Raw genomic sequence first — 26,989 nt, 5'->3', positions numbered from 1 at the left:
AGAAAGCTCTATATGAAAGCTTTTCAGTGGAGACACCTTGTAAAGCTACAACTGAAATACAGGCTTTGCAGGGTCGTGGTGGAGCAGTCAGAAGGAAGTTGGCCCCTTTTTGCTACGTCAGCCTCCCCACAGATCAGCCGTCTCCTAGTGCAGTTTTGAAGTAGCAGAAGTGCACAGGTGAGTAATAACTCGTTTCTTAGCAAAGGCATCGGGACAATCCCTGTAGGGAGAGTTGTCAGCGGTTCAGGGAGGGCAGTCAGGAGCTGACGCCAGCTGTGCCACTGTACAGTGGGGAGACTTTTCTTAGCAGTTCGGAGTGGCTAGGCGGACTAGGATGACTGATAGCCCCCAGCCGCTTGAGTCAAGCCTAGAGGAAAGGTTTGGCTGCCTCCCGGGCTGTCCCGGTACTTCTCCGGAGGGCCCCACCGCAGGGACACAGGCGGCCTTGTCCGCTTCATAGCTAGCTGCCACCCGGGACCCCCCAGAAACGTAGGGCGGAAGGACGGGCTCCTAGAAAGGTACTGAGGCGAAGGGCGCTCCGAAACCCGTTCCGGATGGCGGCAGCCCACCACCCTCCCTACGCCTAACCGCTCTGGGGAGAATGACGCCCCCATGGAGGGCTGCGATCTCTGATCCCCACAGCGGGCGCTCAAGTAAGGCGCGCGCGGGCCTTTTCCCACTGTGCAGGTGGTGGGAAGAGCTCGGGATCCTCCCCTGATGCTTTTTGTGGGGGCTGGAGAGGACAGTCCGCTTCCCGCCAGGAAGGGCAGAGGCACGGCCCCCGCCAGGCCCGAGCCCAGCGGGCATCCTATACCTGAAAGGGCTCGCACCGCACGGTACAGCCGCGACACTCCCTGGAGAGGCTCCCGCCTCCGCCACAGCGCCGCCATGCTGTACGGCACAGGACCTCCGCGCCGAGCCAGGACCCCTGCGAGGTGGCCGAGCAGCGCCTGACTGGAGGGTGACGACACCGGGTCGGTGAGGGCTGAAGCCCCGTGAGGGCCCCGGGGGGGCGAGGCGCGAAGATTGTCGCGCGGCAGGTGCGGGCGCGATGCCCGCCCGGTGCGCGCTATTGAGGGCGGCAGCCGCTGCGAGAGGCCTGGCACAGGCCTGGCGTTCGAGACGCGCGTTTGCGTTAAAATCAGACGTTTGGGAGGGGAAAAAAAACCCCACGCTTTGTTTGACTGGCTTCCTCCCGAGATGCTGCTGCTAAAGGGGTTCGGGAAAAACCTTTTGGGAAAGAAGAGGAACGTGATGACTCCTCAGAACCGTTATCGATACTCAGAGCCCTGTTTATCCCCTGTGAAACCCCACATCCCCTTGTCAGAGAGGGTGAGGGATGGGCTGTCACAGACTGAAAGTTGAAAGCCTCTGAGAAGGTGGTTTGAATAAAGCCTCTCCCTTCTGTGAGGTATTAGAAGCAGTACATGATGTTGCTTTGGATTCCCGTGGCCAAGATGGATTCAGCCTTGGGAGCTGGTGTTAGGGTATCAGAGAGAAGAGGAGGGCTGCCTCAGCTGAAATGGTGGAGCTGGGCGGTGCTGCACAGGTCAGTGAGCAAGACCAACAGAAACAGCTGTAACACCTGGTTTAACTGCTGTGGTACAGATACCTGCACAGGATGATCCGTTGGAGCACCTCTGATGCTTTGCAGCCATCAGTTGTGTTTCCTATCCCTGTGCTTCCATTCATTAAACAAGAGTGATGTTGCTGACTTACTTGGGATGAGAGTTGTGAGAGTTAATGCTTGTAATGTGTTCTGGCAGCTTAGGGTAAAAGGCCTCAGAGCAGGCGTCGATCAAAACTAAGTGCTCTTGGCCTTTACTCAGGCATGGCAGTGACCCTGCCTGCAGCTGTATGTAGCGAGTCATCATGTAATGAATACAACCATAGCCAAATCAGAGTCTGGGACAAAATCAGCTGCTTTTTCTTGGGGGACAGAAACTAGCTCCAGGCAGTCACGGTTCAGCTGACCCCGCAGCAAGAAAGCAGCATCACCAGGGGGCAGCATCCCACCATTTTGTGTCAGAAACCATCAATTATCTGGGCCAGAGTCGAGGAGAGAAATGGCAGGAAATTAAAATGCTCCAAAGAAAAGTTTTGTGGAACTAACGTAACCTCCATTCTAGGTCTGATTAATTTTATTTAAAAAGACTATTAATGTTTGAAAACACATGAATCAACGGTTCCTTACTATCACTTCAGTAAATGGATTGATGTCTCTCTTGTAGCCTCCTGCAGCACTAATCAGTAAATCACTAGAGTGTAGTGAGAGACCTTTAATTAAAGAAACTTCAAACACATTCAGATGCCAATCATTTATGATTTTCAGGTGTATGCATGCAAAGTTATTTTAGCTGTTCATTTTAGCCACTATCCCAGGCTGACTCAAGCAGCATTAGGCATCTGCTGTTCACACAACATTTAGTTCAGACATGCGGGATCAAAGACAGAATTGAATCTCCCCAAACACAAAACAAGTTTATGTCCCTGCAGCATTATGGTATTTTGTAATAAGGAAAAGTCTTAAATATAACAATGCTGTTAGAAAATATTACCTTTAAACAGCACCTACCGTAGCAATTTAAGAATTGATAAATTTGGAGTGATGCTTCTCAGCTCTTGTAAGGGTAGGATCTTGGCCAAGTAGCCATTGATTGCTTTTATTATTTTAAAGCTCAGAGCCTAAGTGAGCCACAGCCTACACAGCAGTAGTGAGATTTCAGTTTAAGTATTTGTACATCAGCACACACCCTCTCTTTTCTATCTCAAAAGCGATTCAGTTGGTTTCCCTTAGCATCCTACTTAAATCATCAAGGAACCATAACTATCCCTAGCTGCTGCAGTGCCACTGGCAAACCATGTGAAGCTGGGATGTCACCAGCCCTCTGGCTGTATCTCACAGCTAGTGATGAAGCACTGTACATTCCCACAGGCTGGGGCTTTCCCATCAGCACTGCTGTCTTCAGAAGAAAGTACAAAGGCAGTGTGTGTAATGCTGATCCACTTGCTCTTGTACATTCTCACAAGCCTGATTATTGAGTCTGGTAGAGGCAAATAATTAGCAGTGACGAGTAGGTTCTACCCGTGATGACAATATCAGTAAGTGGCTATCACATTAGCCACTCCTAGTTGGTGCAATCAGCACTGAGCAGGTGTGTCTTGCTGCACTTCAAAAGTCTTTCCTGGGGACCTGAGACATATTCTGGTTATCAGGTGTGGTTTCTAATGTGTCTTTGGCTCATCTCCTATAGCTTTGTACTCTTTATTTTAATTCTTTTGTGGTTAGTGTTATCTGAATAATGAGTGATAAATCTTATTTTAACATATAAGATATCTTAATTTCTTTTAAGAATGCAAGCATTAAGTCCTTCAGTGGCAAATACAGTCTAGTATCAGGAATCATTTACATGAAACATCGTGTTTCTGCAGTGAAAGCTTGTTTTTTCAAATCTTGGGATTAAAAACCACCCTGCTTACAAGATAGTTATCAGAGTGAACAGCACATCTCCACAGAATTTTGTCAGGTTTAGCTAGTTGTATTTAAAGTCATAAATTGACTTAGTGCCTTCGATGTGGTTTGGTTTACTTCCAGGGGGAGATGGTTATTCGATGCACTGTAAACAGTGTGGTATGAAAAAGACAAAGGAAACACCACCGTAGTATGATTCAGAAATGTATGTAAATCCATTCAACAGAAATAGGGGGTATGTAAGGCATTCATTAGTTCTGTCAATGGGCAGATTTTCATCTTTTGAATTTATTGAAAGGACAGTTTGGAATTCTGTACTTTTCCCTGATCATCTGAAATACTGTTTGTTACTGTTACTGTTTGTCAATGGCTTAGTTGAATTCTTCCTCTTGAGGACAAGCAGGACCAAATACCTCTTCTACCTAACAGTTTAGAAATTTTGACTTTTCAAGCACATCTTCTTGTCTTTCCTGTTTGTCAGGCATGGTTTGCTTTGTGTCTTACATTCTCAGATTAGAGGGGAAAGAAGAGACGTGTCAGGTAGATACCATCTTGGAAGTCATCACAGTATTTCTGGTTCAGTGGGTGGGGTGGGAAATGGAATATGTCATAGGTTGTATTTTGTGGCATGACCTAATGAATAATTTATTAAGTGTCACTGAACTGTACTGGATCAGTGGCTGTTCCAACTAAGAGGTCTCTGCATTAGGTAGGATATTTCGGTTTCTTACCAGCTCTCTTCTTGTTGATTGCATTTTTTTTGTTGTCGTTTTCCTTGTTCCTCTGCTAGTGTGTAGTATAATGTTCTAAGTATGAAGGAGGAGGGAAATACAGAGCATGTGGAAGAAAGGCATGCCAGGCAGTGAACACTAAAGTGGAAGTAGTGATACAGACCCTGGCAATTGAGAGAACTGTATCCCAGCGCTACAGAGAGGACAGAATAAAGGGTAGCAGGAGAGGAGGGGTGGTTACCAGCTTTTTTTTCAAAGCAAGGTAAAACACTCTTATGATTCAAATTGCTAGATATATGGATAGTGTTCTAACTTGGGAGTTCTGCTGACAAGGACCCTTGTTTGAAGAGAGAGATCCTAGGTAAAGTAGAGAAGTATTTTTACCACTTCCATTTGAGGCTTCTTAACTGACTTGTCTAGCGAGAATTTGCTTATATTACTTTTTGTTGGGCATAGGCATGAAGGAATCTGTGGCTGCCTGTTTACAATCAAATTCTGTTGTATTTCTCTGCATTTTTGATATCTGCCTTTAAGAGCTTTGACCAATCAGTCTTGAGGAGTGTTAAGTCAAACTGATAAGAGAAGAAATGACTAATTTTGGTTTGTGAGATCAAGGTTGTGATCAGATTTCTATGTGAAGTCTAAAAAGTTTACAATGTTTTGTTAGGTTGGGACAAATGTATCCCATTAGCATAGTTTCTTATGCAAGGTCTGTAAATGTATCTAAAAGAAAGGTAAGAAAAGTACACATCTCATAGAATAACTTTAAATTAGGTCATAATTTAAATTTAATTCTAAAATGTGATTCTAAAAGAAAAACAACCATTCTAACGTTTGCCAAGTGCCCCCAAAGGACATCTTGTTACAAAGAATACATCCTTCAGATAACCGCTTCCTCTGCTAGACATTTGTGCCTAAGTTCATAAACAACCAGAAATGGGTTCATATTTCAGCTTTGTTGCTATTTCTACCTTTGCTTTTTTGCATTTTCAGACATTTGTCTGAGAGGAAGACTTGCTGTTGTTTAGGATTTGATCTATGCTATTTTATTCCTTCCTGAACACACAATCTTCTGTTCATAATTTGTCTCAAGCAGCGAATTGATTGCAAGTGAGGGAAAACCCAGCAGAAACAGGTGAAGCTTCAAGTAAAACCAATTTTTAATTTCATTAAAATGCTTCAACATATATTCCCCAAAAAGTGTGTGTTGGGGGGGGGGAAGACAGAAATGTGCTAGACTTAAGAGAGCTGCAGAGTTTTCATGAGGAGTTAAAAGTCTTTGAAACCAGGAAGTTTTGTTAGTCTATGTGATAACCTTTAAGATGCACAGTAAACACAAAATAGTCTAACAGCTTGAATAATTTGTTAAATGTTAGAGCACAACTCTGCTGGCCATCTTTCTTCCCTTTTAGCTGTTTTCTATTTTAGATACCTCCAGGCAGTTTCCTGATTCATTTCTGCTTCCTTTCTTAAAATTCCTCTTTTGCATGTTTTACAGCAAGAGAAACTAATTTGACTGTTGAAACCAGCAAATTCACATAAAAGAAAATCCCTCCTGCTGTTCTGAAAATGCAAGCTCAAAAGAATTTTCTTCCACTCAGTGTTTCACATGATCTGTAGGGTTTATGGTAATGTGCTAGCTCTCCTGTCTCCCTTTGTTTAGGCTTTTAAAAACCAGACTTTGGCCAGGATTATTAGAAGAAGGGAATGCCATTTGTTGTTATGCCAGGCATGGATTTACTGAGAAAGCTTTAGCTTCGTGCTAGGCACAGCAAGTGGGGATAGCACTGCCACAATGCATTATGTGATTGCAGCTGTGGAGTCTCCATTCGAGACTGGGAGCTCTGTACATGAGCAAGGCTGCTCAACTTTGTGCAGACAAATCTGAGCTTAATTCTGTATCTGTCAAAGTGAGTCAGTGAACTCGCCAGTTACCTTGACCCATTGCCATTCATGTGATGTTGCTCCCAAGCTAAGGCATCCTGGGTCTACATCTTCCCACAGATGTGCCCTGTGAAAGCACTATCCTGATGTTCTGCAATACCAGAACCATCTGTTAAGATCTTGTCTCTACATACAAATTGTGTTTACTTACCACAGTTCTCTAACCTGCATGTGTTGATATTGGGGTAAAATTTTACTATCCAGAGAAGGGTAAGTGATGTGAATAGTGTATACAGGTGTACACTCTCAAATTTGCAGCATTCTTACTATGGTAGTAAAATCCACACCTAAACTGGCCCTGTCTTGAGCAAAAGGGTGCATTTAAGGAAGGGTAAGCCAATGTCTAACAGCCTGCCAAACCTACTTTTGCTTTGGAGGAAGAATATCCTGTAATAACGTATTATAAGATCTTAGCTTTCTATTAATCTGGAAGCAATTTACAGAGACTAGACACTATCACACAGTCTGGGTGGTTTAACTAAGTGAACCTCTGACTTTATCTAATTTGCAGTTATTGCCATGCACCATTTTTACATGTGTAGTGAAGTATCTAGACAACAGAAAGGGTTACTTTGCAGGCATAGCTTTTATTGTACAAGTAAACAGTTGTGGGCAGGCAGAAGCAAGTTTGCTCCTCCCATGCTTCTAGCCTGAAGAATATGATTCAGCTCAAAGCTGGAAGTCCTTTAGAAATGTTGTCATGGGATGCTGCTCAAGCTGGTAAATCTTGGCGCTAATTTATGTTGCTAAGCAGAAGCTGGGCCGATTCCACCCACCATTTCACAACTAGCTGTAGTTAACTCCAAGGACCTCTCCAAAGGATAGCTGTATGCTTACAGAACCAGGTTAGTGCATAGAATGTTTTACTGTTTTAAGCTTTTTCCTCTACAGCCCACCAATAAAAGAAATTCTCAGCTAATTTTAACAGAGTGGTGTCAGGGATCATACAGACACAACCTGTCACAACCAGCTTTTGACCAGACAGGAAATTACTGTCAGTGAAGCTGGAGTGCAGTATTGCTTATTTCATTCTTTGTTCTGCTTGATGTCTGGATTATAAGAAAATATTTGTTGAGCTTAAGCTCTGTTATACATGGAAGAGATACTTCAGAGGTACCCTGTATTGACATTAGGTACTGTGCTATATTGCAGGGTCTTAGTTATGTTTTGTTTGGAGTTACTAAAACCACTTTGATCTGCACCCACCTACCTTTCTCCACCCCCCTCCCTCCCCAATTCTTTATTCAATTCATCCACTTAAACGTTTTTATTCTTCTCTTGTCATGCTCTCATGTAGTCCCTAATTTTTTCAAGGGCCTCCCTGCTCATGTGACAAAGCCTGCTTTCAGTTCTTTCTGCCACTTTCGATACAAACCCTTTCTTTGAATCTCTACAAAGTTTCTAGGCTAGAGCTTCAAACATTTGCAGACTAAATAATGAGACTACAGCAAAGAACTACTACCACATGGTGTGGATTTTGGTTTTTCTTATCTTTTACAGTATAATTTAATTGCAGCTTGATTATATTGTTTCCACCTTGAAGGAAACAAGATAGACAGTCAAGCCGACAACAAGGTTTATTATAATAAGCCTCTCCTTTTATCTTAGAGCTATTTGTAGCAGAATATTTTTCCAACTAGAAGCCATAAAAATTCAAGTGTACTATATATAATGTATTGATTGCACCTCCTTCTGTAGTTGGTGTTAAGCAATTTGCTAGATGTACCTCCCCTCCTTCCAGCAGCAAGCTATATTTAGTCCACATGCCTAGGTCTTGTTTCTACAACTTCTGCACTGGCTGTAGCATGCCACGTCTGAGCTGAAGAAAGAAGTAAATCCCTTGGGCCAAATTCATTCCTGGAGTTGCTTGATTGAACAGAGTGCATTTACACTGAGCACAGATTTGGCTCATACCTGACTTTGTCAGCATTCACTGTGCTGTAACTAAGTAACAAGAACACTGTCATTAGGGGACAGATGAATAGCTTTCTCTAAGGTTATTAGAGCACTGAGCACCTTTAAGGAGTGCAGAAATCTGTGAAAGGAGGAGTTGGGGAAAAGGACACCGCTCCTTTTAGAGTCTGTGTGACAGAACTGATAAGCTATTCCTGTGATGTGATCGAATGTGACTGAATACTGCAGGCTCTTGGACTCTTATTCTGTAAAATCCACATCAGAGCAGCACAGGAAAAGATTGGAGAGAACAGCTTCTGCTGTACTGGGAAAGGTACACATTTATATTTTCTTATTTCTCAGACTTGACATGCTTTGTTAGCTTAGATAATGTCACTATTCTAAACAGTGGTGAATATGAAAGTGGTGTTTTCCACAGCCTGACTGGTACTCATTGTCACGAAGCCAGTCCGTGGGCAGCAGCAGCTTTCACAGAGAAAGAGTAGGACATGTTTGTGTGTAATGCATTTGCACTGTATTGTAAACCTTGACAGTTGAGAGAAGTGAGATGAGATAACCCTGACTGAATTGAAAATGTAATTTATAGTTGTAAGTATGCTGGAATTTGGGACTCATTTGTATTCAAGAAAAGGCTGAGTGCAAGTCAAGCTTCAGTTCAGTCATATTTGACTGAATTGCTGCTTTTATAAATGTGTTGCCTGCAGCTGTATTTTATGGAGGTTTTCATTCTCAAGAGGGAGTTCTGCTACAGCAAAATGTCTGTGAAGAACATAGAAAAAGCTAGTACTTCAGCTTGCTAGCCCTGTTGCTACTTAGAAAGCACCTTTTGGAAGCCCTTTATGGACATTCCTTACCTTCTGTCCTTTAAAAACAACCTGCTATTTACCAATACTACCAACTGCCTGCCGTATCAGTGACCTCCATAAGCAGCCTTTACTTGGTCTCTGTGGTTAAGCTCACTTTTTTTCTGCTTGCTCAGCCACGGACTGCTCTAACAAAGCTCTCAGGTTGAGCCTTTCATGCATTTGCACAGCACTGTTTAAACATTTTAAAAAAAAGGAAAATTTTCCTGATGCACAACTTTAGTTTGCATCAGTGGAAAAAGAATTTAACCACATTAACACTGCTAACTATTTACTTGTCGCTCAAGTTTAGCAATATTTCTTAGCAGCCCGCAGCTGGTATCGGGTTTGTCTCTGCCAGTCCCACAGTGTTGTCTTTTAGCATTCTTTCAGGATCACTGGAATTAGAACTGACTGGGAATTTTCTGAAAAAACATAATTTTGGCAGCACTTGTTGAAACCAGATATTAATGTGTGAGGCCATCTGTACTAGTTTTCCTAAAACTCTCTCAGGAGGGTTTTCACAGAAAGCAGTTTCTAGCTTAAGTAAGAGACCCTCTGTGCCCACTCCAGCTCCTTCTCTGGGGAAGGCATTCGCTCGGGATCTGAGACCAAGCTCTCATGTCCTGTTCTGTCTCAGTTAGGCTTCTTCTTCCCACACAATGCTTTGGTTGCCTGGTGTGCTGTGGTGGATCCCACTTTGCCTGGCCTGTTAGAGCTGTTCATTTCCATAGAAATAAGCCAACATTTCAGCAGTAATTTCCTTGCCACTCTTTCAGGTCCCTCAGTGGGTGTCCTTACAGCCAAGTTTTGGTGTGTGCTCCCCCAGCCTGAAGAGCAGCTTGTGGAGAACAGAAAGCTCTGCTGGGAGACAGAGAGATTGATACTAGATTATCTGGTAGCCTGGGAAGCAGGGCAGGACCACACAGTGGGGATTTGGGACACCGAGGATTCAGCCCTTGATCTTTGTCATATAAAGACACAATGTGAAATAGGGTCTCTCACAGGTGATTATGCTGAGGACAACTAGCCATTTTGGACTATCTATTTCCCACCCTTTCTCCCTACCTCAAACTGGGACAAAACCATTCAACGGAAGCTTGTTTTACCTTCCTGGGGAACATTAAAATCTCAGCTGAAAAAACTTTTCACAGCTCCTAGTGTGCTGACAGGGCAGAGCACTTTCTCCTTTTAGCATCCCAGGTGGGATTTGTACAATTCAGCTGAGCTATGCCAACCACTGGCCTCAAACACTAGTACAAATACTACAAAACCATCTAGAGTTCTGGAGTGGGAATAAGGACTATGAGAAAAGAATACTTCCTGGGGGTACCTGAAAGGATTTTATTCCTGAAAAGCTGTCTGCTTGAGGCCTGGTAAAAGTGCATCTCTTATCCTTGAAGAATTCTCTTGCCTCAGACTTTCTCTTTAATCATTCAGTGTGCTCACTAGGCCAGTCTGGATGAGAACACTACAAGATCCACAGCCTGTGTGGCCATTTTATTGTAAACCTTCTTCTTTAGGGGGGAAATAACCATTATATAAACCTTTGGCTGATAGCATGCAATACCACTTAGACAATGGCTACCGTGAAGCAAGTTTCAAGTGAGTATTAATTATCCTAATTGAAATCTTTCTGGGGAAAATGGATTAAAACATCTGTATGAAGCTTAGTTGATGAGGCTCCCTAGTAGGCAATAGGCACTTTTCTGTTCTTTTCCTTTTATTCAGGAAGAAACAACCTGTATTTGTTTCCTTTCAACTTGAGAAAAGGGAAGAAGAAAAGACAAAAGGCCTAAGGGATGGGTGGGAAATCATCAGAACTCTGCTTTTATAGAAGTCTGAATTTTTATAGTCATGGTAATGAAGTGAAATTGTTGTAGTTTGAAAAAAACAAACTAGGAAGAGGGAAACTGAGATTGCATGCAAGAAATACTTAGTGAAAAATTATATAAAGTCTGTTCAGCTTGTTTTTATGATGTCAGTGGAAAATCTGAATGTCAAATTCCTGGGCTGTGTTTCCACTGAAATACAAGTTCTTCACATTTGGCAGTATGCTGATTATTCTTGAGTCTTGCACATGTTTGAAAATGCCTGATCAATAACAACAGAATAGGAGGTAAAAATAGTTGTGGGTTTTTTTTTTCAATCTTTAAAAGTACTAAAATCTGAAGCTGTTGGATTGTGTTGCCTAGAGCAATGGGGTAAAGTATGCTTGGCAGAATTTAGTTCAGACTTTCTGATCAAAATACTCTGCCTTTCTTGGTCTGGGAAAAGATCAAGAAAAACAAAATACCACAAACCAGAGATGGCCTCATCCAAGACAGCACAGGACAAAGAGCCAGGAACCAGTCACAGTCATAGCACAATGCAGATCTTCTCTGGCTCAATGCAGAGCAAGAGGCATTGTTAAAATATGTGTAAAAATGTGCTGACTCTTCTGCATTGTTTTTGCAGTGCTCCTTACACAGCTCATTTGTCCTTACTAATAAGCAAATCATCTGCATACTTTTAGTGCATGAAATACTTAAAGGCATAATTTCAGCACAAGCTTTTAAAGAGTTTGGACTTTTTAACCCTTTTCTAAAAAGAGGGTACAACTACCTCCTTCAAACAGGAGGGTTTAGTCTGTTCACTTGTATGGGCTTTGTAAAAACCTCTAGAAAACTGTTTTATTGCATTCTTCTCTCTGCAGACTGAGCAGCAGGGAGTGTCCCTTCAATGAGTTAGGCCTTGTTGTCCCCAGGCACTCTACTGTTGTAGACCATTTCTACCATCAGACCGTGGAGAGATTCTCCTGTGACGAAAGGTTGAACGGTATAAATTTACCAAGCACCTCCCATTCACCAAGTTGTGTGAGCTAGTGAAGTCTAAATTAGATTCTAAACCCTTTAACATCATCATGCTAAAGTAGTGTTTGAATGGTTGGAGACTCAAAATAAACTCTTAAGCAACCAGTACTTGGAAGTTAGATTAAGTGAATGAAAAAGTGTAGCAAGATTGGAAGCGACATGGTCTTTCCTCAAAGGCCTGGTGTGTCTTCAGACTAAAATCACGTAAGGAAAGTGTCTGAAGCACTACTTGTCTCCACATTTCCCCTGTTGCTCATCAGCTGAAGAACAATAACATCACACAGGTGTTTCCTGTCTTGGTATCTCAAGATTGTTCTCTTCAATTAATGCAGATAGAATCACTTTGCCTTTTCTCAGGTGTTATTCATCTACACGTAGCAGGGACTTGCCTGGCAAAGATGAACTCTGCTTCACAACACCTGGAAAGTAGCAGTAACTTTAACTTAATCTTGTGGCAACAAAGGTGTGGGTAAGACAGGTCAGCCAAGATCAGATCAGAAAAATACTGCCAAAATGAGCCTCAAATGTAAATCTACTGGCTCAGGATCACAAGGTTTCACTTTTACTCCAGTCCTAGAGAACAGCAGTCCAATGTACCTGCTGTTTTTTATAGAAGAGATGTTTTTGTGTGTGACCATGTTTGGGACCTCATTTTCATTACAAAGCAAAGCAATATCAGTTTATCCAAGCTAAAATTTTAATGAGAGGTTCTGTAATTAGGCTGATAAGGATTTGCCTTGCTCAGAAAAATTTTCTGTCCAACAGTTTTGAATCTCCCAAGTATTTTAATGTCTGTCACCTCTTATTTTTGCATCTGTAAGGAAATGAGGGTTTCTTAACTACTCATATCATAATGAAATCAGTTTCAGAATAGTTAAATAACATTTGATACTTTTTAATTCACTAAAAAATAATGGTTATTAAAACTCAGGACCATTTAAAGGTGCTTACCTTCATCATGCCTTTTTTTTCTTCTTAGTAAATACCAGTTGTTAGCAGAGGGAGGTTGTTTTGGAATCTGGGAGAGAAACAGTAGCAATCAGTAGTTCAGCTCAAATCTCCATACACCTTCCTCTAACAATGTTATGACAACTTTCTCAGTGTTTCATAAAAACTCTATGAAAAATCTCAGTTTGAATTACTCTAGTTACTCAGAGTTACCTTAAAAATTGATGTTACCAATTGTTTTCATTTTTTTTCACTCAGGGGGATTCTAGGACAAATTGGTTTTTAACAGTATTTGGAAAATTTTACTTACTGAAGGATTCTTACTGTAACCTTTGGTCAAAAGTCTGGAGTCACCTGTGAAAGAATAAAGAACAGGGTCTATTGTTTTGTGCTCCATCCCATGGGCATTTTTGTTTTTAGAAAGGCTGGAGATCATATAATAGTAAGGGGGTGTTGAATCCTCAAATATGACAACTATTGGCACAATAATAAATCCCCAAGTCTGAGCCAGTCTCTTGAGGATTCTTTTATAGCCACTGGAATGCCTTAGGTATTTTATCTTCAAGGGCATATGAGTTGGGGCAGCAGATTCTCACCATTTGTGTTTGCTTCTTGGTTTGAAAGTGTCTCTTAAAAATCTCTGTAGCTGAAACAAGTATACTCCCATTCCAGTGCTGATTGTTTGATTATGGTTTGCATCAGGGGAAAACTGCTGAACTGCATTATCAAGTTATGATCTGGTCTTATGAAACCTGCCAAAATGAGTAAGATTAGATGTGTAAGAAAATAACCCAGTGCTTTGGAAAGGCTCTCATCAGTACTTTGACAGGTTTGGGCATGAAATTTTAATATGTTTTCTTTTAAACCCTGTCTTCTCAAACCCAGACTTAGTGATAGGTGTTATTCATTCCCTTCCATAGTGTTATCCCTCCAGTTTTCTCTTTATTCCATTGCTGAATTTTTCATTTTGCCTACTGTTTTCCACTTCAAATTTTACCTTTCAAAGAGAAGCCTCACTTTATCATGATGCTCCTAGCACGCAGAGGAGGTTGCAGTGCTAACCTGTGTATTTGGAACCTCAGTACAAGCATTAAATAACAAGAGTGACTGCATGGTAATAAGTGGTTATGAGAAAGCTGGCTATGTGCAAGTTCAGTTTTATTTCATATTTAATGAGTCTCATGAATCCACATTAAAGCTAAAATTGCAGTTGCATTTTCTAAAGCTGTCATAACATGACTGTCTCTTAGGTAGTGGTAGTTTTAAATTGGTGGAATTATGCACTTAATTTTCATAACAAATATTTTTCAGCTAAGAATATGAAAGAAATTACCTGGTTTTGGTACAGACTTTTTCCCCCCTCTGGGTGCATGACCATCACCGATGCATCTTGCTCTTGGCAGTATGCTTTTACAGCCCACTGCTATCACTAGATTTATTTTCACATCTAAAAAGACAGAAAATAAGAGGGACAAACTTTGAAAGACCAACTGTGTTTAAAAAACAATATAAAAGAAGAAAAGAAGAAACCCAGGATATGTCTGATTTGCTCCTTTTAAAAGTTACCTTCTCTGGAAAGTGGTTTTCAGGATAATTGCCTCCTAAAGGAGCTTTTTTAAGAGCAGTCCATGCTGTCACTTTAAGAAGGTGCTGGGTTGCTCTGCAGGATTAATAATAATACTCCCAATAGTTGAAAGACATTCCTTGATAAAGCAAAAATAAGTTAACTTGTCTGGGAATAAAAAAACCCCAACCAAACAAAAAAAACCAAACAGCTTTTTGCTGCCTATGAGCAACCTCTAAGGATCTGTGGAGGCTCTGCTCCTATGGTAGAATTCACGTTAAGAAATAGCATTTCACAGGCTGCAGACAATGTAGATGCTGTTCTTCTTCAATACATGGGCATTTGAGCACATGATGGCTTGTAATTTTGGTGTCTGAAGCCATAGCAGCATGGGAAAATAAGACAATGGAAATCTGTTTTGCTGACACACCCTTTTATGCCTGGGAAGCAATGTGAAAATGAAGGAGCAGGGCTTTACTGTCATAGGATCATAGAATGCTTTGGGTTGGAAAGGAGCTTAAAGATCATCTATTTCCAGCCCTCCTGCCATGGGCAGGGCCACCTCCTACTAGACCAGGTTGGTCAAGGCCTCCTCCAACCTGGCTTTGAACAATTCCAGAGTTGGAGCCTCCACAGCTTCTCTGGGCAATCTGTTCCAGTGCCTCACCACTCTCATGGTGAAGAATTTCTTTCTAATGCCTAATCTAAATGTGGCTTCTTCCAGTTTGAAGCCACTACTCCTTGTCCTGTCATTACATGCCTTTGTACAGCAGGTCCTTTTGGTTAAGGCATATGAAGAAGTCGTCACAGTCTGTTCCCTGTCTGAAAAAGAAGTCTCACCATTCCTGCAGGACAGGGGGTGGGGCTGTTTGCCTACACGTGCTCTCTCTCCCTGTTTCTCAGACCAACAGGTCTCATATCTACACTAAGCAATAAAGGAGGAAAGCTGTTCTTTGGAAAATATGCCACCTAGTTCATCCTGCAGCTGCATCCATTTTGGCTGCCCACCAGGTCTTTGAAGGGCAGCCCCAAACATATTGGCAGAATCTCATAGTGCCAAAGCAGCAGCCTGTGGTAAGTTGTACTCAGAGGATGCCAAAGCATCCATTGTAACCAGAGGATTATGTCTATCAGTAGTCTGAAATAATGCTGAATGCAAACTTCAGTTCTGGAGGGACCTGAATACAGCTGGAGTGCCACCAAGCGAGTCACGGGAATGCAGGGCTCACATGGTTTTCCTTGTCCAGAGGCAGAAGGGTTAGTTAGATACCTGCTGGTGTCAGTAAATGGTTTCTGGGCTCTATCCATTCATTGCAGTGCAGAATAATTATTTCTCAACTACGTCAGTAATGCAAATCTATCAACAAAGGCCATGCAATCAATAAGCTGTGAAAGCCAAGTGAAGACAGACCCACTGAAGCCAGAGAAAAATTTTTCAGTTAAACTAATGATATTTTCATAGACCAGTTCAAGTTCTTAATGGACAGATAATGTGGAACATCCTAATGCAGAACTAGAAAGAGCAGAAGCCCCATCTGGCCTGTCAGGACAATTGGGCCTGATCAGGACAACTACCAGTGCATAAAAGGAAAGGAGAAAAATTGACATCCAGGCCTACATGATCCTGTTGAAGTAAAGAAGCAGGTTCTTACTAGCTAAGAAACAAAATTCAGAAAGCCAAGAAGTCACTTTTCCATGTGCTAATGGTAGTGGAAATGTCTCAGGTCAGACTTTGCAAGGAAAGCATTAAAGGTAACTATTAACATTGGTGACTACTTAATGGCACGAGAAGCAGACTTTTATCTGCTCCAAACTAATCATACTTGCTGTGCAACTGAGCTAAGTGGATGGGTGAACACAGAGAGGCTGTACTGTAGGTTGAACATATCTCCATGGAAACTCAGTCATCTTCTGAACTCTCAATGTCTTCTGCATGATGATTCAATTTAAAGCAGTGGGATAGATTTTTCCCGTGTGTAATGTATGCATGCCAAGTCCCACTGCAGAAGGAAGGTCTGACCACCCATAAAATTGAGTATTTTCTTGGGACAGTTTTGGGGAAAACAAACAAAAAGGGATGGAAGAGATGTGGGGGAGTATTTGCCTAATCATATAGCCCCTTTACCTCTGCTCTTGGGCAATTTAGGCCAAATTGTGAAGATGTATCTCCTGTTGAAGCAACGCTTTTGCTGACCTCCTAGAACATTAAGACAAGTGCAAGTGGAAGCTGTTCACCATTTTGAGCAATCTGGAAGAGAGAGAGAGACTTAATAAAAGATTTGGAGACTAGAAAGAGTTGAGTGTCTTGTTCTTTAAAAAGAACAGTTTAAAACCCGTTGCAACTCAAGCCACCCTGCTGAGGTTTAGAAATTGGCTCAGAATCCTTTAGACCTGTATTCAAGTGTCTAATTAGACCTAAAAACCAAATGAACTTGGCATTCATTCATCCCAATATTAACTGCAGCATATTGCAACCATGCTGTCCTCCTGGTGTGCAACTGTCAGCCCCTGTTTATGGGAAGTAGAGGTAAAAAAGTGGAGGTGTTGTAAGCTACACCATCAGAAATGAGGTGTGCTTTGAGCTGTGCAAGAGGAGCTTCACATGCAGAGACTCCTCAGGAAAACCCAGCTCTTAGTTTGGCATCCTCACAGAGGCCAAATCAATTAATTACTTGTAAGAACCTTTTCTTTATCAGATCTTTTGTGCTGTGACTCCTGCATGGAAGAAGATGTACCTTCCTGTATCCTGGCTTGTCTGAAATCCATCAGAGTAAATGGCTTTGACAGGATTTATTGCTTGACCTCTACAGTGACATGCATCCCATCTGCTGAGCTTTAGGTTCAGATGCCCTAAACTCTCAAACAGAAACACACACCACCCACTCTGCACACCTGCAGACACTGCATTTCACCACCCACTCTGCACACCTGCAGACACTGCACTTCACCACCCACTCTGCACACCTGCAGCTATGACACTGAATTTCAGAGGCAGAATAAGCATAATCCCATCAGATAATTTGAACTGGCCCATCGAAGGAGCACAGTGAGCCTTTTTGTTACATCTCACTGTCAAGAGCCTGGGCTCTTCTCTGATTCAGGGATTTGGTTTTTATGTTTGTCTAAGCAGTGAGAAAACAGCCCTACTTCATCAAATGAAATGTCTCTTTTGTTCTGAACAGGAGCACATTGATGACTCACGTCAAAGGTTTTATGAGCTACTGTAGGCTACTATCTCCTGTAAACCATTCTGATAGAGAGAAGGACGAGAACCTCAGGAAGTTTCACGTGTTATGCTTTTATTACAGCACTGGACAGATCAAATCCTGCTGGGACATCAAGCCCAGCTTCTCTGCCGATTGTGCAGGGAGAGCAGGTGTTAGCAGAGGCCTGCATGCAAGGTAGTAGCTTAGGACCTGCAGACTGATTTGAAACAGAGCGTTGCCTATCGGCACCCAGCCTCTGCTGATACTGTGCTCAAAATTAAAAGGCAAAGATATCCCATATTTTCCTAGCAGGCCATCTTAGAAGTTTCCCAGTGCTCAAAAATTAGGAGAGCAGGATCACATACTGGCTCTAATTTAAGATTTAAAGTCTTTTGGAAAACGGTGAGAAGGGTTGTGATGCTGAGAGACTCCTTGTGCAAGTGGCATGCTCAGAGCCAAGAGCAGCAGCTGTGTGGGGGAAGGGACCAGAGCATTAAGCTGCTTGTTGAGGGCCTGTAAAACTGCCTTCTAAAGGCAGTGCCACAAAGCACCATCCATTACCAAGTGACAGAGAATCTTTTTCAGCTACTCTGGACAATACCACAATAAACCTCTGCGCATTCCTGCTCGGTATGGTGGGTTGTGAGTTATTCAGCTTACTATTTATCAAAAGGAGAGCTCTCTTCCGTGCCACCTTAACCCTGGGCTGTTTTTTTCTTTCCTTCCAGATGCTGGAGAGCTCTTCAGTCCTTTTGTTCATTGTCTTCCTCCTGCTTTTCGTTTTGCTGCTTTTTGTGGTGCTCATCAGGAAAAACGTAGCTGCTGCCCTTATCTGGAATGAAGTAATCCGGGAGAAAATAACCAATTTCATCATGAATCAGAGCAAAGAGCAGAGAATTTTGGATTTTGTGCTGCAGAATGCAGTCCGAGGAGACCCCTGTAGTGTGGTGGACACTATAGATAAGTACTGCTCCGAGAAGGAGTGGGCCATGAATGTCGGCAGTGAGAAAGGTAATTGCAGCAAGGGTCAGCACTTGAAAGATCCGTAGTGCAGGACATCTTACTGTATTCATATGGTAACTTCTGTCTGCTGAAGAAAAAAATATGCACAACAGCCTTGTGGACAGTAGAGTAGTTGTGTAAAAGTAATGCATGCTTGTGCAGATGTCTTTGAGGAGTGGTATCCAGACAGTAATCCAGGAAATCAGAGGATCAGCACTGGGGCTGTGACCACTCATGGGAAAAATCTAGGGTTGTGTTATACTGCAGCTCCTATCCAGGGTGGCCTTAAGCCATAATACTTTAAGTACTTCCAGATCCCAAAGTGAAAAATAGTAAACAGAAAAAGAAGCATTGAAAACTATACTCATTCTGTATAAGTTTTAAGTTACTGTTGAAGGGAGAAATCCCATCCACAGTACACAAAAGCAGTAATTGTCCTATTCTTGCCTCCTAAAGGAAAATACCTGGACAAAATATATTTTTTTTCTTAGCTGCAGGAAAGTGACAATCTTTTCCAAAAACTGTAATGGCAAAACCTTAGCATGTTCCCTTGTGAATCAGACAATGAAGTACCTCTTGCTGGGAGATTGCAGGGGGAAATTTGCCTAGCCTGGGATTAATACAGCTAATGAAATGCAACTGTAAGCACTGCCATAAAAATGCTTCTCTGTCAGGGGGACATTTTGTGAAACTAGCTCCTCTGCATACCCCTAAGCTGGGCTGCTTAAGGCAACAGAACAGTAGGTGCTGGCTGGGGAGTAATTCTTAAAGCTCTAAACATCAGTCATTTGGGATTGTATTCTGAAAAATGTCACTCTGGTTTTGCTTGGACAAGATGGCTTTCCCTCAGGTAAGAGCCATCAAAATTAATGTGTCTTCAATTCCTAAGATTCTGAGTGTGACCACATGATCTCAAGAGGCAAGCATCATCAGAAAACTATTCATAAACAAATTCTAGCCAGGAAAATATGACATAATGAAATATATATCTACACAGAGAAAAGTCTGTGGAGCTGAGTAAAATCCCTTCAGATTCATTTTAAGGTTAGTTAACTAGTTTCTAGCCATACAAGTGAGAGGAGACAATTTTCTCACAAATAAATCCTTCAGAAGGACTGAATATAGTAAACTGCCACTTCTGTTTGGGAACATTCTTTTGGGTGTTAATACTTGACTCAGGTTTTCCATCCCCTAAATTCATCTGGTGAATCCAAATATTTAGCAGTTTTATAACTAGTCTTTTATATTTCCCTTTAAAAACAAGTGCCTAGGTATGAGAATTTTTTGTGTCAGACTACTGCATGTAACATTTCCACTAAATATGAACACAGTGTGCCCAGGTGGCCAAGAAGGCCAATGGCATCCTGGCCTGCATCAAGAATAGTGTGGGCAGCAGGAGCAGGGAAGTCATTGTGCCCCTGTACTCTGCATTGGTTAGGCCACACCTTAAGTACTGTGTCCAGTTCTGGGGCCCTTAATTTAAGAAGGACATTGAGACACTTGAACATGTCCAGAGAAGGGCAACAAGGCTGGGGAGAGACCTTGAGCACAGCCCTGTGAGGAGAGGCTGAGGGAGCTGGGATTGTTTAGCCTGGAGAAGAGGAGGCTCAGGGGAGACCTTATTGCTGTCTACAATTACCTGAAGGGTGGTTGTAGCCAAGAGGGGGTTGGTCTCTTCTCCCAGGCAATCAGCACCAGAACAAGAGGACACAGTCTCAAGCTGCATCAGGGGAGGTTTAGGCTTGAGGTGAGGAGAAAGTTCTTCACCGAGAGAGTCATTCACCATTGGAATGTGCTGCCCAGGGAGGTGGTGGAGTCACCATCCCTGGAGGTGTTCAAGAGGGGACTGGACGTGGCACTTGGTGCCATGGTTTAGTCATGAGGTCTGTGGTGACAGGTTGGACTCGATGATCTTTGAGGTCTCTTCCAACCTTGGTGATTCTGTGAAAATTCAGGAATTAAATATTTCACAGATATGGTTTGTTTCTGCAGTAAGTTCTTAGAAAGAAGCATTGCATTTCCCCCTTGTTAACACTATAAATAGCTTAGTTAATTCAGGCACTTCCTTACTTAGAAATGTTTATATTGTGAAAATAAGTAAGAGGATTTTTTTAAGTTGAAAGTTTGCATTTTCAGACTTAGAATGCCCATGATTGGCTTGATCACAGATAAGCCATTTTGCAGAGGATAAGGAATATAGTTTGAAACAACCCTTAATTTTTGAATGTCCTGAGCACCTGAGTATGCAGACTTGCTAACTTGCTCTTCTATATGGGAATCAGTTTGATTTTGTCAAAAATTAACCTATTTCTACTTTATTCAGGTTTAATTCTGGACAAGACAGTGGAAGAGGTCAATCCATCAGTTGTACTGGAGCTGGGAACCTACTGTGGCTACTCAGCAGTTAGGATAGCTCGGCTGCTGAAGGCAGGAGCTCGTCTCCTCACTGTGGAGTTCAACCCAGAATTTGCTGCCATAGCTAAACAGATGATTGAGTTTGCTGGAGTACAAGATAAGGTAAATACCATTGGTGTCTGGTTGGTAAGAGGGGGCAATACATGGAGAGCAGGACTTCATCTGTAGAAACAACAATAAGTCTGTATTTGGTTTTCACTAGTCAAGCAAGTATGACAGCCTGGTTTTACAGCAGGGAAAAGCTAACTGTCTGTTCTACATACAGTGTAAGTTAGTTCTGTTGCATCAGTCAGGGGTCCAAATATCATGCAGACCCAGCTGAGAGTCAGGGTAGAGTTTGAGGCTTGTCAGGATGTGTGTGACCAAATCAGTCAGGGCTGTTCTCTGAAGTTCTTTGCTATGTGAGTCAGGATGAAGATTCAGAGGGGCAAGACCAGAAACAATCACATGTATCCATATGTCCTTAACATTTTGAAAGGCTTCATCTTCCAGTGCAGTCTCCTCCCTGTTCACTGGTTAGTATGGTAGACAGGCCATTTTGCCATTTGCTGAGAGCTGTTTTCAAACCCCACAGTGACTGTAAGGATAACACAGGCCTGGAAGGAGGTTCCAGAGTCAGTTATTTCACTTGTTATAGTTGCAGGACACCAGCACACACAGTGCTTTTCATAAAATTAGTAATCACTGCTGCAAAGTTGGTTAGATTTACTGCCATTATTCATCTGCAGGACTGCCCCCCAGATTCCTTCTCCTGATAATCAGAAGCCTCTCTAGGATTCCATCAGGCGTTTTTTCATTGATATTTTGGTGGTGGTGGTTGTATTTTTTTTCACCCACAGTCATTAATTTAATGAGATCTATGCCTAGCTACAGTCCCTGACCTCTCACAGCAGTACACAGCTGAGGACTGTACTATGTTACCTCTCAAAAGCTAGACCAGAATACTGGTTTTCTGTACATAAACCAGTGTCAAGTCTGAGTACAATAGAAAAAATGAACCATTATCTAATTTGTTAAGAAAAGCTCACAAGAAACAGTTGCATTATGTGCAATGGACTGCAGATGAGATGTACTTACCCTAATCTAGATGGGCACACCTAAATTTTGTGCAATCTGAGGTGTCTTCTCTGTGCAGTTGGTTGAGATGCAGGTATTTCCAGTCTATAATCCATCTCAGCCCAAGGCAGGAATCTACAGCAGGTGAGGGGATTCCTGTCTGAGAAGTGCCTGTCCCTGTGACTCCACAACTCATTTCAACACAGATAATAAAACTGGAGGAAGTAAATCCCACCATGAGATCTTTTCATGCATTTCTTAACTCCTTGAACAGAACCTGAAGTCCTGGTGACATCTAAAACTGCATTTTCCCCATCTGATTTAATCTGATCAGCCCTGAGTCATAAACCAGATGAAGTTCCTTTCCACTTCTGTCCTTTGCTCACAGTATATGGTGTTTGCTTAACAAATCAGTGTGCACCTGCTTCTTTCAGTTGGACAGTACCTATGCCAATAAACCTCTAAGGAAGATGGAGAAGCCTCTTGTCCTGCCTTCCTCCCTCTGCTGGCCATATCAATTTTACATACTATAGCCACCTTTTCCCTGGGTTGTTTGTTTTTTTTCTTTCCTTGGACTACAAAATTCAACTTGAGATGTAACTGAAAAAATAATTAAAAGTATTGTTTTCCAGAGGAGATTCACATGTTTCCAGCAAATAATCACACCATGCAACACAAACAACAGGTCACTTTTGTCTGCTGTTATTAAAAAGAACACAACCAAACCCCTACCCAAACCCACATTCAGGAACATAACTCAGTTGAAATAATTCAACTGAGGCAATATTGAGCTCTAAACAGGATCACTGATGTCTGGCCAGGATTTAAAATGAGCTAGGGGCATGTGTTTTTTTCTTAGTGGTTCACAGTTCATCAGATGGATTTGCATTTCAGGTAAAAATCCTCGAAGGCCCTTCAGACAAAATTATCCCCCAGCTGAAGAAAAAGTACGAAGTGGATACTCTGGATTTTGTCTTCCTGGACCACTGGAAAGACAGATACACACCAGACACCATTCAGATTCAGGTCAGTTTGCACAATTCCAGTCTTAAAAGTAAAGCAGGAAATGCCTTGATTTCTGAGACCTATATTCTTTGTGATGACCCCATCCTCTGTAAAATGAAGAATGGCAGCCCAAGTAGAATCCTTCCAAGAAAAAAAAGGATTTGGGGGACAGGATCCCAAACTTTTGCTAGGGACAACTGCTGACACTACATAGCTCAGGACTTGGCAAATGATGTTGAATCATTTTGTTTCCTGTACACATGTATCTGCAGTAAAAATCCCAGCTGGAGGAGTGCATGGTCTGGGTCACTAACCAGAACATTTGACCCCAAAACATCCTCACCATAGGAGCAGGTGAGACTTAGGACCTGCATATGCCAGTTACACCTCTCTGTAATTTCCTCAGTATCCTTTTTGATGTGTCTGTGTGTGAGGCTCTGTGGTGCCAGCAGGTGCTATTGATGAAATGCTCTTTTGGTATCACAGCTGGGTATCATCTTTCTGGGACTCTTTATGCCATCTAATTAACTGGCTGCAATGCAACCTTCAGAGGAGTGCAGACTGCCCCAACCAGGCACTTGCTAGGGAAGTGCTGTCCAGCTATTATCTCCAGCCCTGGATGTGTAAAAATCCTACCTGTTTCTTCCCAACCCTCCTTACCCATTAGTGGCAGCACTGCAAAACAAGCTGGCTGTAACAGCAGTAAGCAGTGACAGGTGAAGTAACTACAGCAGGACTTCTGGATAGGAATGTATTTTCAAGTGTTAAATAACAGAGATTCACAACATCTCTATCTGTCAGCACAGCTTGGAGCTGCAGGCTGATTACATCTTCTACAGTTGCCTAACTATTTGTACAGAAATGTCATTTTCCAGTTATTCTTTTCACAAACAGTTTTTTTGAGGCTGCCTCTTACACTGAGAAACAGCCAACTACTTCCAGACGCTGGCTTGAGGACTATGATAAAATTTTCTTATCCAGGCTCCCCTGCTTTCTAATTTCAGCCCTGTCCTCCAGATACCTGTTTGAAAAGGAAATTTGTTTGGAGTTATGAACAGCCAGTACTGAATTTACCCAGCCACAGCTGAAGAAAATGGTCCCTCTCCCTATGCTCATTCTGTACCCAGTGAATGCTTTCTTCTAAAGTGGCATTGTGAGGATGACTGAGCTCTTTCCACAGGGAAGAGCTAGCACATCCTTATCGGAGGTTGACCTTCACAACACAGCCAAAGCAAACAGGTAGTTTAGTTTCATCGCAGTGGTCAGTCTGATGCAACTGTGACCAAGTTGCTTTGCTTAAAAAGAACCTGAAAGAGTGGAACCACGAAGAAAAGATCCCCACGTTTTCTCAGGCATTACAAACCTCCTAACATCCAGTGTTGGCCTGTCCTGCAATGTGAGCAGTGTATCTGAAAGATGAATATTAAGTATACATTGAAAGTGGTCCAGACAGCATTCCTTACAATGCGCTTCTAGAGAATGCTGACTTGAAGAGCAGCTGAAATCCTGATGACCAGTGGCATATGCAGGATGTTGTCCCTTCCAGGTTTCCATAAGCTGCACAGCAGACTAGAGGATAGTTGCAATGTCTTTAAAATTGCTTCTACTGTGCTGACTGGTGTTCAGTCACCAGAGGCAAGAGCAGTACGCTAAACAGTCTCTGCAGCGTGCTCATCAATGGAGGACTTCTCTAATATACTGGGAGCAACAAAACCCACCCTGTATTTTGGCTCCTACTGCTGCCTGTAAACAAACACAGGATAACAACCAGCCTCATTAACTTCATACTGTTTGAAAACAGCTGGCAAGCTCAGATAAGCAACTTCTACTACTCAAAAGTACCAGTAAAAATTAGGTTTGTGGGTTAACTGAGGATAAATATTGCACTTGAAGTGAACACTGCAAGTTAATTATGCCTTATTGGAAATTTGTCCAGCTGATCTTCATTGTGCACAAACTCTGCTTCATGCCCAACACCTCAGGGATGCAGCAGAAAGTTGTACAAGATGAAAGCATAAACAAGTGCAGAAGATCTCTCTTATTCATCTAGCAGGTGTGGAGCTTGAGACTGGCCACAGCAGACTGGTATGTGCCAGTCTCTCAGGTGAACCTTAGGTGCTACGACAGCATTTTAATGTGGCATTAAAACTATTTCAAACATCAGGCATGAAAGCTGCTCACAGTGTAGACATAGTTGGGAACAATCTGAGCAACAAACTGCACTTGAGTTGCTGTTTCAGAACCTGACCAACCCAAAGCATTATCAGCATCTCTAAGGCAAAGGCAGTGTATTAAACATGACCACAAAGAATCAGAGAGTTACTCGGCTTCTCCCAGGTCTTTTCTTCTCTCCAAACCCAGAGTACAAAGGGGTTTTTGGAAGCAGACACTTGAGTATGACATAGTTAACATGAAAGCACATTACAATGAAGCCAATGTCTGCTGAACAGCCACCATGAAGCCATTTCTCTTCTTTCTAGGAATGCAACTTGCTGAGGAAGGGCTCTGTTCTGCTGGCTGACAATGTCATCGTCCCAGGAGCTCCGGAGTTCCTTAAATATATCCGCAGCAACCCCCGTTTCCAATGCACTAACTACCCATCTCATCTGGAATATATGAAAGTGGATGATGCTATGGAAAAGGCTGTGTTCTTGGGATAAAGGGAGCCATTAATACTCAACCTTTGTTTTAATTGACATCAATGTAACTGCACAGGTTAATTTGTCCACGCTTTACATTTGGGGGGGTTTTGTATTTTGGAGCCTGTAGTTAAAGCAAGTGCTAGTGAGAGTCATTTTAGACCAGGTGAAAACCAAGGTCAGGAGTAAGTAGGGTAACTGCTTGTAGGGCTGTGCCATTGTTTCACATAATTCAGCAAGTCCAAGGTGATGCACATTGCCTTGCCTTCACCAGCACATCACCGAACAACACAGTTTGGCTTAGGGTAGGGTGCAGAAAGTTGCTGCAGCTTCTGAAGATGAGAGTCCCCAAGCTAAACTGATTGTTACCAAGAAAAGACTATTTTGAGCCTTGATTTTGCTACCTTACTAGCATGACTCCTTAATAGAGTGAAGGCTTACAGCATGGTATCAGACACATTTTTGCACAATGACCACCAAGTTATCTCAAACTAAAGAAAAGGGCATGCACTGAAAGGAGGCTGACCCATGAAGTGACAAGAAAATAAACCAGAATTTTGTGAAAGACAAACATGTAAAATTTTGCCCTGGTAGAGGTGGGGAAACTGAAGTAGTAAATAGGTTAAAATAAACATAGTGACAGAAAACAGAAGGAGTAGGCTCTTTACAAAGGAACATCGAAACTACCTAATATCAGAGACCTTGGGAAGATGCTGTTTATCCCCTCACATTTACTTATCCCTCATAGTATATATACATAGCTTATGCTTTTAGGGGCAGGGCAATTGCTTACTCTGAAGTGCTGTGTATGTTTAAGATGCTGTATAACAATAAAGACCATAGAGAATGGGTCTGACCAGGTGGATCCTGCACATCCCAGTTAACTTCAGTGTTCTAAACACTGTATGAATAGTGAGGCTTATCACTGAGAAGACACAAAACCAAATCTGAAGTCTCTAACTTACCTGAACACTGCAACAATCCACTGGCACTTCCTGACCTGTCCTGCTGTGATTATAGGAAATGATGGTGGCATTTATAAATAAAAGTGAAAAATCAATGGAACAGGCACTTGACTTCCTTTTTCCCCTCCTCCCATGAATTCTGCAGTGTACCTGAGGTTTCCAGCCTTGGGACAGCCACAGAAGGGTCCAGCTGCTGAAAATCAGGCTGCAAATCGGGGATAACCATTCTCATCTTTCCCATTATGGAACCTTTCAGCCCTGGTCTCAACTACTTCTTCCTTTTATAGCCCTCCTTACTGAAGTGATATCTACCCTGGCCTGTGTGCTATAGAAGGTTTACCTCCAGGACACCAACTATGAGCAAAGCAGAGAATTATGCCACAGTACAGAAAAAAACAGGCTGTGGTGAGAGAGGCAGTTTAGAAATGGACCAA

At 42.3% G+C, this 26,989-nt stretch overlaps 2 protein-coding genes across 5 annotated transcripts in view; one reads left to right on the top strand and one right to left on the bottom strand.

Moving 5' to 3' along the window:
* Positions 1-916, bottom strand: part of TXNRD2 (thioredoxin reductase 2) — a 29,697-nt gene extending 28,781 nt beyond the window's left edge. The window contains exon 1 of the mRNA XM_054172841.1: positions 815-916. Within this exon, the coding sequence (XP_054028816.1) occupies positions 815-890 (76 nt within the window). The 5' untranslated portion in view covers positions 891-916. The remainder of the gene's footprint in view (positions 1-814) is intronic.
* On the top strand, positions 864-26,671 carry COMT (catechol-O-methyltransferase). 4 transcript variants are annotated; one of them, XM_054172840.1, is made up of 5 exons: positions 864-974; positions 18,202-18,484; positions 20,799-20,992; positions 22,841-22,972; positions 25,432-26,671. In XM_054172840.1, the coding sequence occupies exons 2-5, from the start codon at positions 18,202-18,204 to the stop codon at positions 25,609-25,611; spliced, it is 789 nt and encodes a 262-aa protein (XP_054028815.1). In that variant the 5' UTR covers positions 864-974; the 3' UTR covers positions 25,612-26,671. The 4 variants fall into 4 exon arrangements, with proteins under 4 accessions (XP_054028815.1, XP_054028812.1, XP_054028814.1 ...); XM_054172837.1 differs by lacking the exon at positions 864-974 and adding an exon at positions 4,125-4,181; XM_054172839.1 differs by lacking the exon at positions 864-974 and adding an exon at positions 6,835-6,992.
* Positions 26,672-26,989: the final 318 nt, after the last annotated feature.

Source organism: Dryobates pubescens, chromosome 25 (assembly GCF_014839835.1).
Source record: "Dryobates pubescens isolate bDryPub1 chromosome 25, bDryPub1.pri, whole genome shotgun sequence".
Taxonomy (NCBI): Eukaryota; Metazoa; Chordata; class Aves; order Piciformes; family Picidae; genus Dryobates; species Dryobates pubescens.
This window is presented reverse-complemented; position numbering and strand designations above follow the sequence as displayed.

What these genes read in the sequence shown, in the direction of transcription:
- COMT (XM_054172840.1), top strand. Translation starts at nt 18,202, where the DNA reads ATGCTGGAGAGCTCTTCAGTCCTTTTGTTCATTGTCTTCCTCCTGCTT. An exon ending in GAATGTCGGCAGTGAGAAAG is followed by an intron (nt 18,485 to 20,798) that starts GTAATTGCAGCA and finishes TACTTTATTCAG; the next exon opens with GTTTAATTCTGGACAAGACA. An exon ending in TTGCTGGAGTACAAGATAAG is followed by an intron (nt 20,993 to 22,840) that starts GTAAATACCATT and finishes TTTGCATTTCAG; the next exon opens with GTAAAAATCCTCGAAGGCCC.